Raw genomic sequence first — 17505 nt, forward strand, 5'->3', positions numbered from 1 at the left:
CGAGTTAGAAAGGGACAAGGATATGTGAAAGCGTCGTTTTTAAAGATCCTTTTAAGTACTCAGAAGCCATACACAAAAACTAAAATAGAACGTCAAAACATGGAAATTAATGGTCAATGTTATGTAAGATCTTCCACACAGATACGTTATAAATGGATTAATACTTGCTTCCTCGGTAATTTAATACGGCTTAATAGTGTTGTCTGAATATCGATATTTTCAGACCATATTTAGTTGTAACGTCTATCAAAAGTTCTGGAATTTTACAACACTAGTGATGTAGTCTTATCGATATTATTGTTGAATGTTTATCGATAGATAGACAACACTTACACCTTAGAATGTGCAAAAGATCTTAATGCAGATCAAGAAAACAATTGAACCTGGTTTCTACAGACACGATTTTTTTTTATAATATGATATTTATTAAATAAAAGTTTTTTTTTATTTTTATTAAAAAGCTTTCAAAATCGTATCTGAAATTACCACAAAAAAGAATTGACTGAGTTCTTATAAATTCAAATACGACTGCGAGATGACTATCTATCTCTTTTTCATTTAGCATTTATAAACATCGATCTCTTTCTAACTTTTATGCCCAATTGTTTGACACTCAGTCTATTCTTTAAACCTATGACAATATTTATGTCAATGTTAAAACAACGAATATGGTGGCTCATAAAATATAATTGAATAAGGAGTCTAACATTGAAACTTTCCGTGTACAATTTTATAACTTTCCGTGTAAAATCACTCCTTATATTTAAATTATATTTTTTTTCTTCTAATATTATTATATTGTACTTTTATAAGATCTCCTGAAACTGCACACGGAAAGAACTGAACAATATCGTAATAGGGTAGACAAAACATCGAACAGTTCACATTAACAAGCAATACATCAAAAGATGTTTTTAAATAAAATCTGAGATTCAAATCCGGATTTCAATCAACTTTGTATTATTCTGCTTTCAATAACCAAACTCAATCCAGTCCTAGTATCTACGTATAAATTTTTAAAGCACACGACATAAAGAGATCTAAAAATATACACAAATTAAACTAGTCATATTATGATCGAGAAATTAGGCATACGACCAATTGTCATTAATTGTGCGAGGGAGAAAGCTTGCTTGGCCGCATTAAAAAAAAATTAGAAATTCAAACCAAACCAAACCAAATCAAACAATATTTTCTTATTGAAATTTTTATGATAATATATTATTTATTTCAACATATATGTCACAGTTTTTGCTTTTAGTCAGTTTCCTAGTTTATAGCAAATTGAAATAATCTAGGCGCGATCATATGCGAGAAATGTCACTTTGACAGGTCAAAGTAAACATAAAGAGAATATTCAGTCATTAGTAAAAGAATACGAAGAAAAATATTGTCAGTGATTCGTATACCGATAATTTTTCACCTATTTTTATTGTGTTGTGCCAAAGATTTACAAACTTAACATTATAGTCCATATACTGAAATGAGTATAGTTATTGAGAACAACATTAAATTTCTGCCAATTGTACAACTAAATAAGCAACAAATTATTCCAAAATTTGCGCAAATAGCTTGTCAAGTTCCAAAAACATGCCGAAAGTCGTTTAAAATTTAGAAAAAATTTGCACGACCATTTTGAGCTGCAACAGAAAAGAAAATCAAATGAAACCAACAAACGAAAAATCTAAAACAATTAATCATATTTTTTCATCATCTGTCTCTTTTTTTCTTCATTATTTCTGTCAACTGTCACTGCAAATAAATTTCCATACAATAATAATCAAAGCCTCTTAATAAAAGCATTACACTGAGTTGGTTTATTATTAAAGTCATAATTTGGAATGATTAATTATTAATAGTATTAAAAACCTCACACAATCACATTATTCAGATCCAATTTTACAAAATGTGCGCTTAATATAATTTAATCGAAGCACCATATAAGGCAATAATTTTCCAAAAAAGCAACATAATATATACAACTTATACGCAACATAACATAATAATTATCACAGATATTTTTCCAATTTTTACAATATTACACCGATTCTAATTAAGTAGAAAACAAATACCAAATAAAAAATAAACCATAATTAAAATTTACGACAAATGTTACCATCCCAGGTTTAGTAAATGAATGATATAAACGCACACATATACACAACCAATCAAAATCATTTTGCTCGTCATCGTACTTAATTCCTATTGGTCAAACTATAATACATATATTGGCTTATATTGTGTTTATATGTGAGTGTATATGTCAGGCAAATTGTATTATTTCTCCGTTGTAATTTGCAGAAAATTCGTAATCAGAAATTTTTGGTTTGGATAAGGGGGTGGGTTAGGTTCATGTTTTTTTTTACACACAAAAATAGGTGGCCTTGTCGACATTTGGAAAAATCCTCGGCATATTACAAAATGCCGACCGTTTGTAAACAGCGAAATAATACAATTGTCCTGCGACATAAATAACACCACGACAACATCTTAAATCGTAATAACATAAAATAAAAGAAAAAAAAATACTATCACAATCCAAGACGTTCTAATGAAAACTACTAATATATACATGATGTTTACTATAATCAATTCGACTATGTATATGGAAACAGTACCAAAAAATAAAATTTGCGCAAACACATGTCAAATGCCATAAAATGCTTATCAAATGTCATTTGTGCTTGAAAATGTAAAATTAAAGCGACCATTTTGAACTGGAACAAAAGAAAATAAAAATAAATTAATAAATGAATGAAATATTAAATCATACAGGGGGTTCAATGAAAAAAAAAAACTTTCAGGCATGAAAATAAGTGGTTCAAATAAAATATTTATGGCGGTTAAACTTGAAATTCACCGTTACGTCAAAAGTTTACTTTTAATCATAGTTTTAATTAGCTTCCGCCCGCGTGGTGTTTTGATAAGAGGATAAAAGGTAGCCTATGTTCTTTCTTAGGGTCTAAAGATTGTCTGTGCCAAATTTCATCAAAATCGGTTGAGAGAATTAAGCGGGAAAGCGTAACAGACAGACAGTTACTTCCTCATTTATAATATTAGTAGGGATTAGTAGGGATAATACGTCTTTTTTATAATCCGATTGTTAAACCTATATAATACCCAGTTACTAAATTAAATACATTAGGATTTGCATTTAGTTTTTTACCCACTGATATATTTACAATGATAAAGCCAATGATAAAGGTTATAAAAATTGTTGGACAATTTTTCTATTGGGCTAATAACAATACAAACTTGAGCAACTTTGTGAAATCCTTCTTTAATAAATGCTTTTATTAAGTAAAATAAAATAATTGGCGTTTAGGAATCGTAATAATTACCGAAAGCTAATTATTGTTAACCATAAGCGATGTCCCTGGGCTGCAACCATAATAAATTTCTCTTGTCATACTCCAAAGCTTTTTTATTCATGTAAAGTTTTACAAGTATTTATGATTAAAATATAAGGCTAAAGGAGATACAAACCTGTAGCTGTTTTTATCTATACCGCCTTTATGACTTTGTAAACTTTAGTAAAGGTAAAATACTCTTGTTACTCGACCATGTATTCCAGAAGTGCTGACTATGGACCATTTCTTCTAGACTCATAAGCCAATAAAACTTTCACCAACGATACAAACTTCAGAATGGTATCATCGTCCCCATGCCCCTTTAGAGCTGGCAGGATTGATGGCAGTTTGTAGCTATAGCTCCTTACTACACTAAAAGCAATACAAACCTCGGAGCAATAATCTTCCTATGTAACTTAACAAACCTGTTAATCTAGTAGTGCTTTCATCATTGACATGGGATAACTCCATATGCTATATAATTCTGACTATTAGCAATACAAACCTTGGAACAGTATTCTTCCTATACGATCTTGCGTTCCAGTATGCAGCAATACCTACTATGTCTTATTAGGTCTCTTAGCCAGAAAAGTTGCTCATGGATCATTTTCTTTGGACTGATGCGTCAAAAACATTTTTTCATAGGATACAAACCTTGGAGTAGTATTCTTCCTTTGCGCCTATAGAACTAACAAGATTGAAGCAGTTTATAGCTATGAATACTTATATACCTTATAACGGGTGGCGAGATAGGATGCGGGTTCGAGTTGGGACTCGAAAAAAAAACGATCACGAGGTGGGCCTCGTGGATCGTTTTTTTTACACTTTATAAATTTATATTTATAAAGCATTTGAATGCCATAAATCCAAAAATATCAAATTCTACCTTATACCTTACTTTACCACACATTCCCGAAAAGTTGACGATGGACTATTTCTTTTGGTCCTATAGGACATTTTTCCTATGTTTTTACAATACAAACCTCGGAGTAGTATTCTTCCTATGCGACCTAGCGTTTCTATACACGTGTCCGCCTTGCGATACCAAAGTGCCCCTTGAACTTGCTGGACTTATCGCAGTGTGTAGTGATTGTGGAGACCCCGATGTGAAGGACCCGGAGAGACGGTGGTCGTAGTCGGCTGGCTCGTTTGTTGGTGTTATGTCACCTGGTTTGAATATACATTTGTTAAAAAAGTATATTTGTAAATGGAAATAAAAATGGCAATATCATAGGCAAAAATCAGGCAGCTTCTGCAAAGCCGGTAACTGTTTGATACAGATTAGGCTCTTAAAAGGCAACAAAAAATTCGATCATGCAGTTTTAACTATGTCTACTGCTATTCATCACAGATGTTTTTCCAATTTTCAATCATCTGCGAAGTTTCATAAATTTAAAACAAGTAAGCACTAATTTCTTGTTTGGTCAAAAATATAGCATTGAAGGTTTTAAAATTACACCTTACACCAAACTTCAGAAAAAAAAATTACTAACACATTGCCCAAAATTCTAAATCTATACTTTATTCCCATAACTATATAATAATATACAAATATTTCTGTATGTCTGTTTGCTCACCACTATCACTGCCAATCGGAGTGCGTCGTGTTAGATCCGGACTGCTGCCCCACGGACTTAACGCACCCAAAGGGCTTGAAAGACCAGCTGTCACTAATGTATCGTCTTCTTCTGAAGATTCTGCGAGGATTTATAGAAAAAAGTTGGAATATACTGTCAAGATTACGTATGTTCGTGTTATTGAAACATTTCAACGAAAAAGCGTACCTATATTGAAAAAATAATACAAAATATAATAATAACGCAATACCTTTCGCTCTTAGGTATTAAGAAGTAGGTAATAAATAAGTAAGATCTCTAAATAAATGTGCCTAAAATACATTGAAATAAAAAAAAGACGTGTGGCACTCGGGGACTGCCGCGGTAAAGCTATTGCATGCTATGCCTTCAAGCCACACCTCCGCGCCCGTCGGGGAGCGTGAGGATTTTCGTTACTAAATTTCTGGATTCTGTCCCCGCGCTCAAGGCCCGCGATAGAAGCTATCCAATAGCTTAAAAAAAAAACACCACTAGTTTGTTTGAAAGGAATGCTGGTTATTGCTATGATGAAAAGTATATAATATTATGAACGTGATCTTTAAATTGTACAATAAAATGTACGTGATCTTTAAAATTTATGATAAAATGTATTTAAATGATTGATGGCAAACCACATACCGTCATACACGTCGAAGAAGTTTTCCTTAGACTCGTTGTTCGAACGAGGCGTCTTTTTCTTTCGTTTGCTCTGAAACAAGTAGCGCCTACTTACATTGCAACCAAATCGCTATATAGTGATAAAATATTCAAAAATATTTGCTTATTTGAAAGCGTATGTTGTCGTTGCAAAAGTGCCATCTGACACTAAAACATTTTCTATTTTTTAGAAAATTTTCTGTTGTGGAAAAATGTTGTAATTTTTATAATGCTAAAAAGTAACAAATATAAGAATTGAATGGGAAAAGTACAAAAAATAATATTTATTGATTCATTTACCCAATTCAAAAATGTGCACTTACTTTAGTCAATTCTTCCGCTACCGACATCTCTAAAGCGTGATGCGTTCGAGCCAGCGCCGCTAAAGCTTCCTCTAGCACTCTGTTACGTTCTACCTGTGTTTATAAAAATAAAATGAGCACCAATCCTGTACGTCAATTGTCATAATCCAGGCTATTATGACAATGGAAGAGAAGGAGAGTGGTAGAGCGATATAGACACGTACCTCTCTAGCGAGTGCTGCGGCGTCTCTATCCCGCGCCTGCGCAACCAGCGCGGCGCAGTGACGTAGCGCACCCAGAGCTGTCTGCCCAGTACCGCATGCGTGTTGGAACCGCTGCAAAACACATAAATAAATAAATGAAAAATAATTTATCTTACACCAAAAAAATAATGAGGGAAACAGATAGATCCGGTTCGAAGGACCATTGCAACAGAGATCAGATACTACTATCATTAATGTCACTTGTAGGAACACACATATGCAATTCGCTGATCGAGCTTTTTGTATATGTGTGCGTCCACATTGTTTCCCCGACGCTTTTTACATTCATTAGAATTATTAGTCAGTAGTGCATAACGGCTAGCTTAAACAACACATATTGTAAAGAGGATTAAAAGTGATTAAAGTAAAGGCTTTATTATTTAACAACCTTGGGGGCAGAAGCACTACTCTACATCACTCATTTAAAAAAAAATCATACCGAATTACTCTGCATAATGAAAACTACCGGACAAAGATATTCTCTACCAGCTTGATTAGGCGGATCAAAAAAGACAGAAAATCTCTAAAAAATATAATCGTTATATAAAATACCTATTCTTTACAATGCATTGAACAAGCTAATATTTTAACCATATTTGTACAAATAAATAACAATTAACAAGTGGCTATTATTTGTATTAAAAAATTGGTTGTCTGTAAAGTCGGTTTACTGACGATAGTTGACGTGACAACGTCCGATTGTGCTTCTTTGTCGCTCGTTCTGAGCTCTCGCTTGCACTTCAAGCCTTACATGGAACGCCTCAGAGCGAGGTAACGCCGCATGAGTCATTTTTTTTCGTGCGTGCAGCCGGCTCTATCGAATTATAAGACGTTGTCACGTCAAAAAATATCAGTGACTATTTCCTCACCATATAAGCAGAGTGTAGCAACGAATGTCCTTGCGGCGTTTTGTCCAAAGCAGCCAATATGGCGGAACATTCTCGAAGCTGCGTGTCCAAGAGCGCCAAGTTGTTTGTGGCTGTTGTTAACGCGTCTTGCATTGAGCCTGGAAATTCATTTGCATCTTAAATAATATTGAATTATTTGTTGCAAGGCTTATTGGAACGGATAGGTAATATGCCCTAAACAATGAATTTAAAAAAATGATCATGAAATCTAATTTGAGTGATATACATAAAAAATTGTACGTTTCTTGTTCAACAAAATTTTATTTTATTTTATTTATTTATTTATTTACTACAATAATACAATTCATTATAAATTAAATTAAACTGGCACAAACATAATCTCTTTAGAGATAAATTAAATTTAGTGTTTTACTAGTTACTACATACTACATAATTTCATGAAAAGTTCATTTCTATATTCTTTCTTTTCTTAACTTAACATTGAACAAAAATATTAATTCTGTCTTTTAAACCAAATGTAATTTTACTATAACACATCAAATAACCAACACAGCGAACAATGAATAACCAAAACTTAACTTACCCAGTGGTTTACATTCGTCCTCCAGATCCTCTGTGGCTTCCTTGGCCGAATCCGGTGTGACTCCCGCCCACAAGTAGTGACCGGAATATGCTATATGCTCTTTGAATGCTGTTATCCATGACTGAAAAAAAATAGAAAAAAAACTAATAAATAATATCGTTAAACATTTCTTTATCACAAACTTTTTAAAACGGCTGCAATTAAAAAAAAATATTTTATCTCTCCTATATTGGTTCACAGAATAAAAACTCCATCATAACTATTGTTTTTGCACTTGAATAGTTGAACGTATTCAAGTGTGACTTTTTTAAAACCTTGCCAAAATTTCCCATCACAACACTAGATATATTTTTGAGTAAAAAGAAAAAAAATAATGAAAAAGTAGGTTTACCTATAGTCTTGCGTAACAAATCGAAACACCAAATTAAAACTTCTCTATATATTAATATCATGCAAAAGAGAAATAAATAAAGACACTATACCTGTCTACACGCACTAATACTGTCCCCCGGCTGAACCGCTAGCCGATGCAACTCTCCATCGCTGAACGCCACCACGATGAACGCGAACACATAAAATAAAGATTTATCAAATTAGCAATTTATTCAATTTATAATTATTAAGTTTGAATCGAACTGTATATTGGCTTCTCCTCTATGTTTTTACGTACGTACGTTATATGTATGCTCGACCTATTTTTAACAGGCTATAGCGTCTGTTTGTATATGTCGTGGCCATATCGTAAATTTGCTCATTTCATGATTGGCCATTTCACGAAATGGTTGTTTTAAGTTGTTGTTTTAAGTGGTTGCTTGTTATAAGTGTAATTTCTCACCTAAAAGCCACGACAATGAGCGCAGGTTCGGTATCAGGCGCGGTGATCTTAGCAGCATCCACATACTTGCGGTCCCGCCACCGACCACCTTCGCGAGCCGCTTCTGCGCGCGATCCGTAGTACAGGAGCACACCGCGTTGTAATACCGCCTGGAACGAGGTTAAATAAATTCAAATATCATATTTACTCTTTTTAAAGTGAAACTTTTATTACATCGTCTCAAACTTTTTGGTCTGTGTAGCGCATGTCGCGTGTATCGCGGCTGCCGAGTAGGTATACCTACTCGGCAGCCGACCGACACGCGACATGCGCTACACAAAGCAGTGTTCGGAACCGTTCGAACAGTTTCACTTTTACCGTGGTTTCATAAAACCACACAACATTTTTTTTTTAATAATGATGAATTCTAGGAAATATGATACTTTAACTCTGATACTTTACTCTAAAATTTATCAAAATAATTATTGTGCAAAAAAAATGTTCTAGATGAGTAACGAACCTTAAAAATGATGTTAAATACATCATAAATACATATAGTATAATATAATATATTCCTATATGAATATAAAGATATACCCCACCTACATCACATCATAATAATATATGAAGCATATATTCTATCAAAAACCATCAAAAATACAACTGTTTATATCACGAAACAATTATTTCATAATTTCAGTATGAAAATAAACTTCTTCTTTAACTTTAATTAAAATAATAATTAAATACATACCCAAACGGGTCTCCATCCCAGAAACCTAGACCGTTTGAGCAATGGTCCTTCGAAGCGGGCCGCAGTACGTTGTAACTTTTGCACCGGTCGGACGCTTAAAACTTCGCGCATTTCGTTGTCTTTCGCCAGATCTATTGCTAGGCGACCTGGAATATAATAAAATATTTAAATCATAATTTTGTAAACATGAGATGTTAAAAAAATCATTTATACATGAAAAAAAATGTAATGACACATTTGTATCCCATCTAAAGAGCAAAATTATAGAAACAACTATTATTAATTGAAAATTGTAATTGATTTTGATAAAATTTACTGTATTTTCAATGTAAGGTAGTTGATTAAATTGTTAAGGGAAAAACATTGTAAGAAATATCCTACTAATATGTATTATAAATGCGAAAGCATAAATGGATGTATGTTGGTAACTATCAAAAACTATTGGACGGATTCTAAATATGCATATGCGAATAAGACAAGTTATTCGCATGACTATTTGTAGATCCATTGCTCATTTGCATATTCACTTACCACTATTATTCCTCAAAGTAGTGTCAATCCCGTTTTGCAACAAAAGCACAGCCAGTCTCGCATGGCCTCTATATGCAACACAATGTAGACAGGAGTTGCCTTGTGCGTCCACGCAGTTTATATTTGGGGGATTGGAGCCGCTTAACTGAAAAACAACTTAAAATGAAAAGGTTCATAAAATTTGTTGATTTAAATACTATTAAAAAGAATACATTGTGCAATAGTAGTTTTTGAAGCTCGAGGAAAACTATCATCAAATTATTCGTATTGTCTTCGCTTTTAAAATTTCCATAGAAATGCTTGTATGGAAATTTGAAAAGCGCCCCTGCCGTGCGTAAAAGGAACTATTTTTTATGTGTAATAAATTCTGTTTATGGTGTATATAGGTGGATGTGTGGGTCTTTTTTATAGTATGTACGTTTTTTATAGTACCACCTCCACAAATTGTAATAGGTAATAGGCATTGTTTTTTTGGAAGTTTTTGTCTTACAGAGCAAGTTAGATGAATGCATGTTTCGTCCCGACTAGTGGAACACTGATGAACCGCCGGGCCTTTTTATTTCATTTATACTTGATAAAATAAATTAAAAGGAGATTTGGCTAATGATCGCAACTTACAGGTCACAGTTTAAACCGTATTTTTCTACGACGAAAGAATATATAACATTAAAATGAAAATAACCTTAGTTATTTATACCTTCGATATATTTATACAAGTTTTAAAAGCATTCATTAGTTATACAATAAAATATTTTATCACCATGCCTTGCCCACCTAAGAGTAACCAAAGTTTAAACCGCATTTTTCTATGACGAAAGATTATATATCGTTAAAATGAAAATAACCTTAACTAGTTATTTATACCTTCGATATATTTATACAAGTTTTAAAAGCATTCATTAGTTATACAATAATATATTTTATTACCATGCCTTGCCCACATAAGAGTAACCAAAGTACATGTTTTACATATTATTATTATTACATCATATTTTGTCATCGTTATTTTATTTTGTTTCCAAATCAAATTAGATGTAGAAATATGTTGAATATTTATCATGATACCTACATTTAACGAATTCCCTAAGTATAATTATTTTCTAGTTATAATGAGATAAGTAGATAAGAATTAACTAAGTACTAAGACATAAAAATTTAGAAAGTTTATTTTGATAAAAGTTAAATTAAGATAACATTCTCGTTAATTTCTTATTAATATGTAAAACAAAAATATGCTAACTATTGCTAATGTAGAGGAAAAGCTTCCATAGTTGAATAAAATAATCATAACAGGCAGCGCTGCAACAAGTATGACTATAATTTTAGCAGATTCGCGTAAAAAAAATGGCAAAACAACATGATATTTGAAAAATTTCATTCACGATGTTTTTTTCTACGATACACATCAAACTATTATAACAAAAAACTATATAAAACACTGACCTACATCCCACATTATATCAATACAACGTACGCGTGAAATGAATCATTTGCATAACTAATTTATAAATAAATTAATTTATGAAACCTCAAACGTGTTATTAATGAGATGTTTAAATATATATCTATCTGTATAATACATCCTATTACGTAAATAGATACTTTTGTGGTTGAGTAAAGGTCATTAAGTGTGATCATGTTATTGACTTAGTTTTATAGTTTCTTAACGGTATATGTGGGTAGTATTGAAATCTAATTATGCTTGTGCATAAGTATTTAATTGTGTTGAAATGTATCAGGTTAAGTTTAAGATGTTGAAGAAATCCTCGGGAAATAAAGTGTGATTTTAGACACTTCAATGCAAAAAGTAGAACAAACTCGATCTTTCGAGGGGTCCGAATGACTAAGATTAAGATAAAATATAAGTAATATTATATTGTAGCGATTCAAGAACAATAAGAAAATAGTGTTAAAAATTTCAATGAATATAACTAAATTAATAATAGTGTGAGTAAAAAAAAATTATTTTATTTAAAAAAAAGCGTATCGTGTTAACCGTAAAATAAAAATAAAGTTTTTAGAATAAAATATATGGTATGACAAGCAATTCTTATATATAAAAATGAATCGCAAAATGTGTTGGTAAGCGCATAACTCGAGAACGGCTGAACCGATTTCGATAATTCTTTTTTTATTATATTCCTTGAAGTACGAGGATGGTTTTTATGTAGAGAAAACGTAAATATGTACCACGGGCGAAGCCGGGGCGGACCGCTAGTAGAGTATGAAAAAGACACTCCAGGAATATTATATTTTAAAATACCGATAGGCATTCAATTTAATGGCAGGATAGTAAGCTTAAATATAAGCAATATTTTATTTTAAAATAGCGTCTGCACTCTCACGCATAAAACAGATTACACCTAGCTCACTCGCAACAGGAGTTAATTATTAATTATTAATTATTAATTACCTGAGTACCTATCATATTGCCACTATTACATATATTGACATTAGTACCTACGTGGTCATCAACTTAAAATTCCGGGAGACATGTAAATTTAATCTGGGTCAAGTGTCAATTAAAACTGAAATTAAAGATTTACGTATTTGGCGTATTTTACCTACGTGTAAAGTATTTACAGTGTTCTGCCAATGAATGCTAATGTACAGTGACTACAGTGGTATATTTTATTGAACGTGTACTGATGGATGTCAACATTTTTACCAATGGAATTCTGGATATCCTGATTCCATATTGACGTCTATCAATAATATAACTTAAATCAAAATATAGTCAGGGTGCGTAATTGTGAATAGGGGTGATTGTAAACTACTAACAAGAATGTTTTAAAATCATATTATTGACCCTTTACCCATGCGGTGTTTTATTACTATCCCTTTATCCATTACCCATACCTAACAAAAAAAGAACGTTCGTCAGAAGTGAAACTTTTTTCGCATGATTAAAAGATATTTAAATCGTCGCCTTACTTCATGACGTGACAATATTGCCATGACCTTGAAATTTTACTCTCAGTCTAACCACGTCTAAAGTTTCACTTCAAAAAACCCGGTTTAAGGGTGCTATTCAACCAATAATGTAACGAGGATGTGTAGCGAGGACTACGTTTGTAAAGAACCAATAGTATCGCTTCAAACTTCAAACTGAATGAACAGATCCTTGCACATTATTGGTTGAAAAGCAACCTAAACCCGCCAACTCACCAATTCCTGCAGCTCATCGACCCTTCCCTCCTTCGCAGCGTTAAGTAATTTCCTCTCACGTTCATATCGCATCGCGCGATCCGCGGCTTCGAGCAAGCGTTGCACATCTTGCGTTTTGCACACGTCCACGGGTGTTTTGCCTTCCCCGTTCATTATGTTTACGTCAGCTTGGTGGTTCAGGAGAAGGATCACTAGGTCCTGGAATGTGTGAAATGGAGGTATGTTTTATAGATATATCTCTGATTGTATCGAAGTTATGTTGGCTAGAAGCTTCTATAAATTTTAATCATCTATACGTATTTGTTGTAGCGTGATGTTATATTGCCTATCGCGGGCAAATAGACTATCAAATAGAAAAAACAATTTAATATTATTCAAACTAGTTTCTAAGATTTGAGTTGACAAAAAATTTAGACCTTCGGCTTTATCTTAATATATATAAATCTCGTGTCACAATGTTTGTCCTCAATGGACTCCTAAACCACTTAACCGATTATAATAAAATTCGCATACCATGTGCAGTTCGATCCAACTTGAGAGAGAGGATAGTTTAAACATGTAGGTACCACGGGCGAAGCCGGGGCGGACCGCTAGTAGTATTAGTAAAGATATACTTAAAGATACTAAGTTTTTATGTCGTATGCAAAGATTTCTTTGGCACGCTCATAAGCAGCTGTTGCTTGTGAAGTGTCGTTAGAGTCTAGAGACGTCTATTATGCAAACTATACTGCAATGTACCTATGCAAGATAGCTTTTGCATGATTATGCAAACAAATTGATTTATGAGCCAAGTGAATATTTTTGATAACAAAATCAGTCATATGGGAACCATCCCATTGAAATTTGAATTTATTTCCAGTTATTATCTGTAAAAACCTTTTAGGATTCTTTTGTATTGGTATGACCGCCTCCTCGGTACAGTGGTTGACGCGCGAGCGTAACACCGAGGGGTCCTGGGTTCGATTCTCGGTGGAGACGAAGAAAAAAATATCTTGGTCTGTTAGGACACAGAAAGCTGATCACCTACTTGTCCCTAAAGAAAATCGATCAGTGAAACAGATGTATAATGCATCTGCCCCTTACCCCACTAGGGGACATGGGACTTCACTATTTGTATTGGTATACAAAAGGACCCTAAACAGTTTATACAGATAATAACTGGAAATAAAATACGAATTACAAAATTCCGCTTTTTTTTTAACCACATGTTTTCTTTTAACTTATCTTAATGAATTCTTTATTATACCGAGCTGTAAGATAAATTCAGAATAAATTGGCTATTATACGACATTAACATAAAAATGTGTGACGATATAACATTTCTCATGCAAATAATTGCGGGCTGACTCACATCCATAATTATTACAAATCTATACTAATATTATAAAGCTGAAGAGTTTGTTTGTTTGAATGTGCTAATCTCAGGAATGATAGGTTCGATTTGAAAAAATTTTTCGGTGTTAGATCGCCCATTTATCGAGGAAGGCTATATAACATTAAACTAAGACCAGCAGGAGAAGAGCCGCGCGTGTGAAACCTTGAAGTGCAGCTAGTTTATTTATTTATTATAAACTAGCGGTCCGCCCCGGCTTCGCCCGTGGTACATGTTTACGTTTTCTCTACATAAAAACCATCCTCGTACTTCAAGGAATATAATAAAAAAAGAATTATCGAAATCGGTTCAGCCGTTCTCGAGTTATGCGCTTACCAACACATTTTGCGATTCATTTTTATATATAAGATTACAAAATACATACATATAAAATTATAAAAAATCTTAAATTATATTGTTTTTAGACATGTTTAGGATTTATAAGACAGCCACTTTGGTCTTTGTCAAAACACAACAAAACCACTAAACTTAAAAATATACTTGTTTGATAATTATTCATAAATTCTGTTTCTTAGCACTCTTTATCTCCCTATTGGTATTACTTATTTATTCTGACACACCCTTCTAAATCTTGATAAATAATAAAATACATGCTTAAGTTTTTCTTCTTAAGAAGTTGAGTATTAAAAAAGGAGCAGTTTCACAAATCAAGGTATTTTATACAACATGTGATATCAAATCAATTATTAAACTAAATTTCAATTTGCTATTTTAACTCTAATCTACACACATACTATAGCTATACCGTACTCACTTCATTCCCTATAAACGATGCTTTGTGCAGTGCAGTGTCCCCATTTTCGTTAACTTCGTCCACATCAGCCCCAGCAGCTAGCAGGGCTTCCGCTACCTCTTTATGCGCGAAATATGTTGCCAAGTGAAGCGGTGTCCATCCTAGGTTGGTCTTGCTTTTACCTATATAAATAAGGATATATGTATATTTAAATTATTCATATAGTAAATGCAAACTCTATAGGTACCACATAACTATATTTTTATATATGCTTAATATTTAATATATTTTTTAGATTACGTTTTATAGAATTATAAACCATCTAACAATATTAAGAATTAAAATTACATTTATATTGTGATAATACAATGAAACCAATGTTAAAAATAATACTATAAGTATAAAGTACTATATTTCAAGATAATATCATTCATACATAGTTAATTATGTCTCAGTTTCAAGATAATGAATATTACTGTTGTTTTTTGTTTATCCATTCCATTTTACTTATAAGAATAAGAAATATTTGGGGTTTCTTTAGAGAACTGCCGCACGAATTATAGGTTTTTTGTGGGTGGGGGATGGGGGGGAGGAGGGGAGGACCCTCCCACCAAAAGGGAAAAGTTAGGAAACCAATAGTTTTGGAGAAAAATCAATTTTCCTATTCTAACCTCAAAATGTATGGAATTGGTGTAACAAAAATTTTACGATACATAAATAAAATACAAACAAGTTGTGAAAACCTACGTAGTTTTTTTTATTTGAGTGGGAATCGCCCTAAAGTCGCTTCTGGCACTCGCCGGCCGCTGCTGCGACACGCTCGCTTCGCTCGCTCGGCTCGTGCGGCAGTTCAAATGTTAACCTAATACGCTCGTCGCTTCGCTCCTCGCTACCTATTTGAATACTAAAAGTTTAATAGTTTTTTAACCTACGTAGATTTTTTTAAAGCTATTGCATAGCTTCTATCGCGGGCCTTGAGCGCGGGGACCGAATCCAGAAATTGCGTAACGAAAAACATCGCGCTCCCCACTCCGACGGGCACGGAGGTGCGGCTTGAAGGCATGCTATGCAATAGCTTTGCCGCGGCAGTCCCCGAGTGCCACACGTCTTTTTTGTTTGAGTGGGAATCGCCCTTTAGTCGCTTCTGGCACTCGCCGGCCGCTGCCGCGGCACGCTCGCTTCGCTCGCTCGGCTCGTGCGGCAGTTCAAGAGTAAACCTAACACGCTCGTCGCTTCGCTCCTCGCTACCTATTTGGATATTAAAAATAAAAGTTTAATAGTTTTTTAACCTACCTACGTAGATTTTTTTTTGTTTGAGTAGGAATCGCCCTAAAATCGCTTTTGGCACTCGCCGGTCGCAGCGTAAAGTCACAGTACAGTGAAATAGAACGTCTTGGTCCGCTTTTTTGCACAACAAAACGGATAAATGCACTTTTTTCGCACAAAAAATTATTAACTTTAAAAATTAATAACTAAAAAACTACAAGTTTCCTAACGATAATATTTTGGAATTACAATCATACATTACCTAGCTAACTAAAAATATAAATATTTCCAACAAATTCGTGCGGCAGTTAACTAAAGCCAACCCAAATATTTAAACGGATTTCCTTAATGATAATGTTAAAATAATATATTGGCTAGAATCTAGACTGTACAGACAAATAACATATTATATTACATTCAATACAAAGAAATAAAATAAAATGAAGCATGAACTTGTATAAAAAAACACATAGAATGTGAATAATTGAAAGCATATTTCACATTCATGCATAATCATAACATTACAAAGCTTAAACAAGTATTGAATGTAAATAAACAGGTTCTGTTAAAAAATTGTACCTTTGCAATTAATGTTTAGAGTCAGTTTTCCCTCTTTCTTCGCTTCTAAAAGGGCCTTGACCACAGATATCTCACCATGGCGTGCTGAATATAAGAGCGATTCTTCGGCCTCCATACCCGTATTCTCATTTGTTGTGGTCATTTTTATATTGTGGCGCAGTATCAACTGCTTCTTTATTTCAAAACGTAAATTATCCCGTCACATTTATATATCTAACTGTATTCTCGATCTTGTAACTGGAGTTCTAAATTATATAAAATAGGACTTATCCGTATTTTTAATAAAATATTTACTACCCACATAAAACGCCACTGCACCGAAAGATTGAATTCTGCGGAATGGAAATAAAAAATTCAAAAATGACATATGACATTTGACAATGTCAATGATAACTTTTCGTTCAAAAATTGTGATACACTATGAACATGTCTTATTATTTAAATAAGTAAGTATATTTGTTCGTGTACTACGAGAAACGAGAGTAAATATATTTATAGCATTAATTTTTGTAATCTTCGATGTATTAGAATTTTTAACTTCAGATATTTTATTATTAATTATAAAAGAAATTAAGCACACTGCATTTCGTTCAACAATCATTTGACAATTAATAAAGTTCAAATTCAATTCAAACAAACTTTTGAAGT

The 17505-nt window shown here is 33.1% G+C and overlaps 1 protein-coding gene across 2 annotated transcripts; it reads right to left on the reverse strand.

The window, feature by feature from the left end:
* Positions 1–793: 793 nt before the first annotated feature.
* Positions 794–17182, reverse strand: LOC149908068 (oxysterol-binding protein-related protein 1-like). 2 transcript variants are annotated; one of them, XM_090103195.1, is made up of 15 exons: positions 16858–17182; positions 15034–15194; positions 12887–13084; positions 9719–9863; positions 9188–9333; positions 8455–8603; positions 8102–8162; positions 7620–7740; positions 7037–7173; positions 6129–6239; positions 5926–6018; positions 5585–5654; positions 4928–5047; positions 4334–4517; positions 794–1640 (listed from the first exon to the last, which is right to left on the reverse strand). In XM_090103195.1, exons 1-15 carry the CDS (start codon positions 16997–16999, stop codon positions 1532–1534), a joined length of 1947 nt encoding a protein of 648 aa, XP_089959321.1. In that variant the 5' UTR covers positions 17000–17182; the 3' UTR covers positions 794–1531. The 2 variants fall into 2 exon arrangements, with proteins under 2 accessions (XP_089959321.1, XP_089959323.1); XM_090103197.1 differs by lacking the exon at positions 794–1640 and adding an exon at positions 1807–2717.
* Between the last annotated feature and the right edge of the window lie 323 nt (positions 17183–17505).

The sequence above is a fragment of the Colias eurytheme genome, chromosome 6 (genome assembly GCF_061535395.1).
Source record: "Colias eurytheme isolate Ceu_HAF_F1 chromosome 6, ilColEury1 Martin Lab GWU primary, whole genome shotgun sequence".
Classification (NCBI taxonomy): domain Eukaryota; kingdom Metazoa; phylum Arthropoda; class Insecta; order Lepidoptera; family Pieridae; genus Colias; species Colias eurytheme.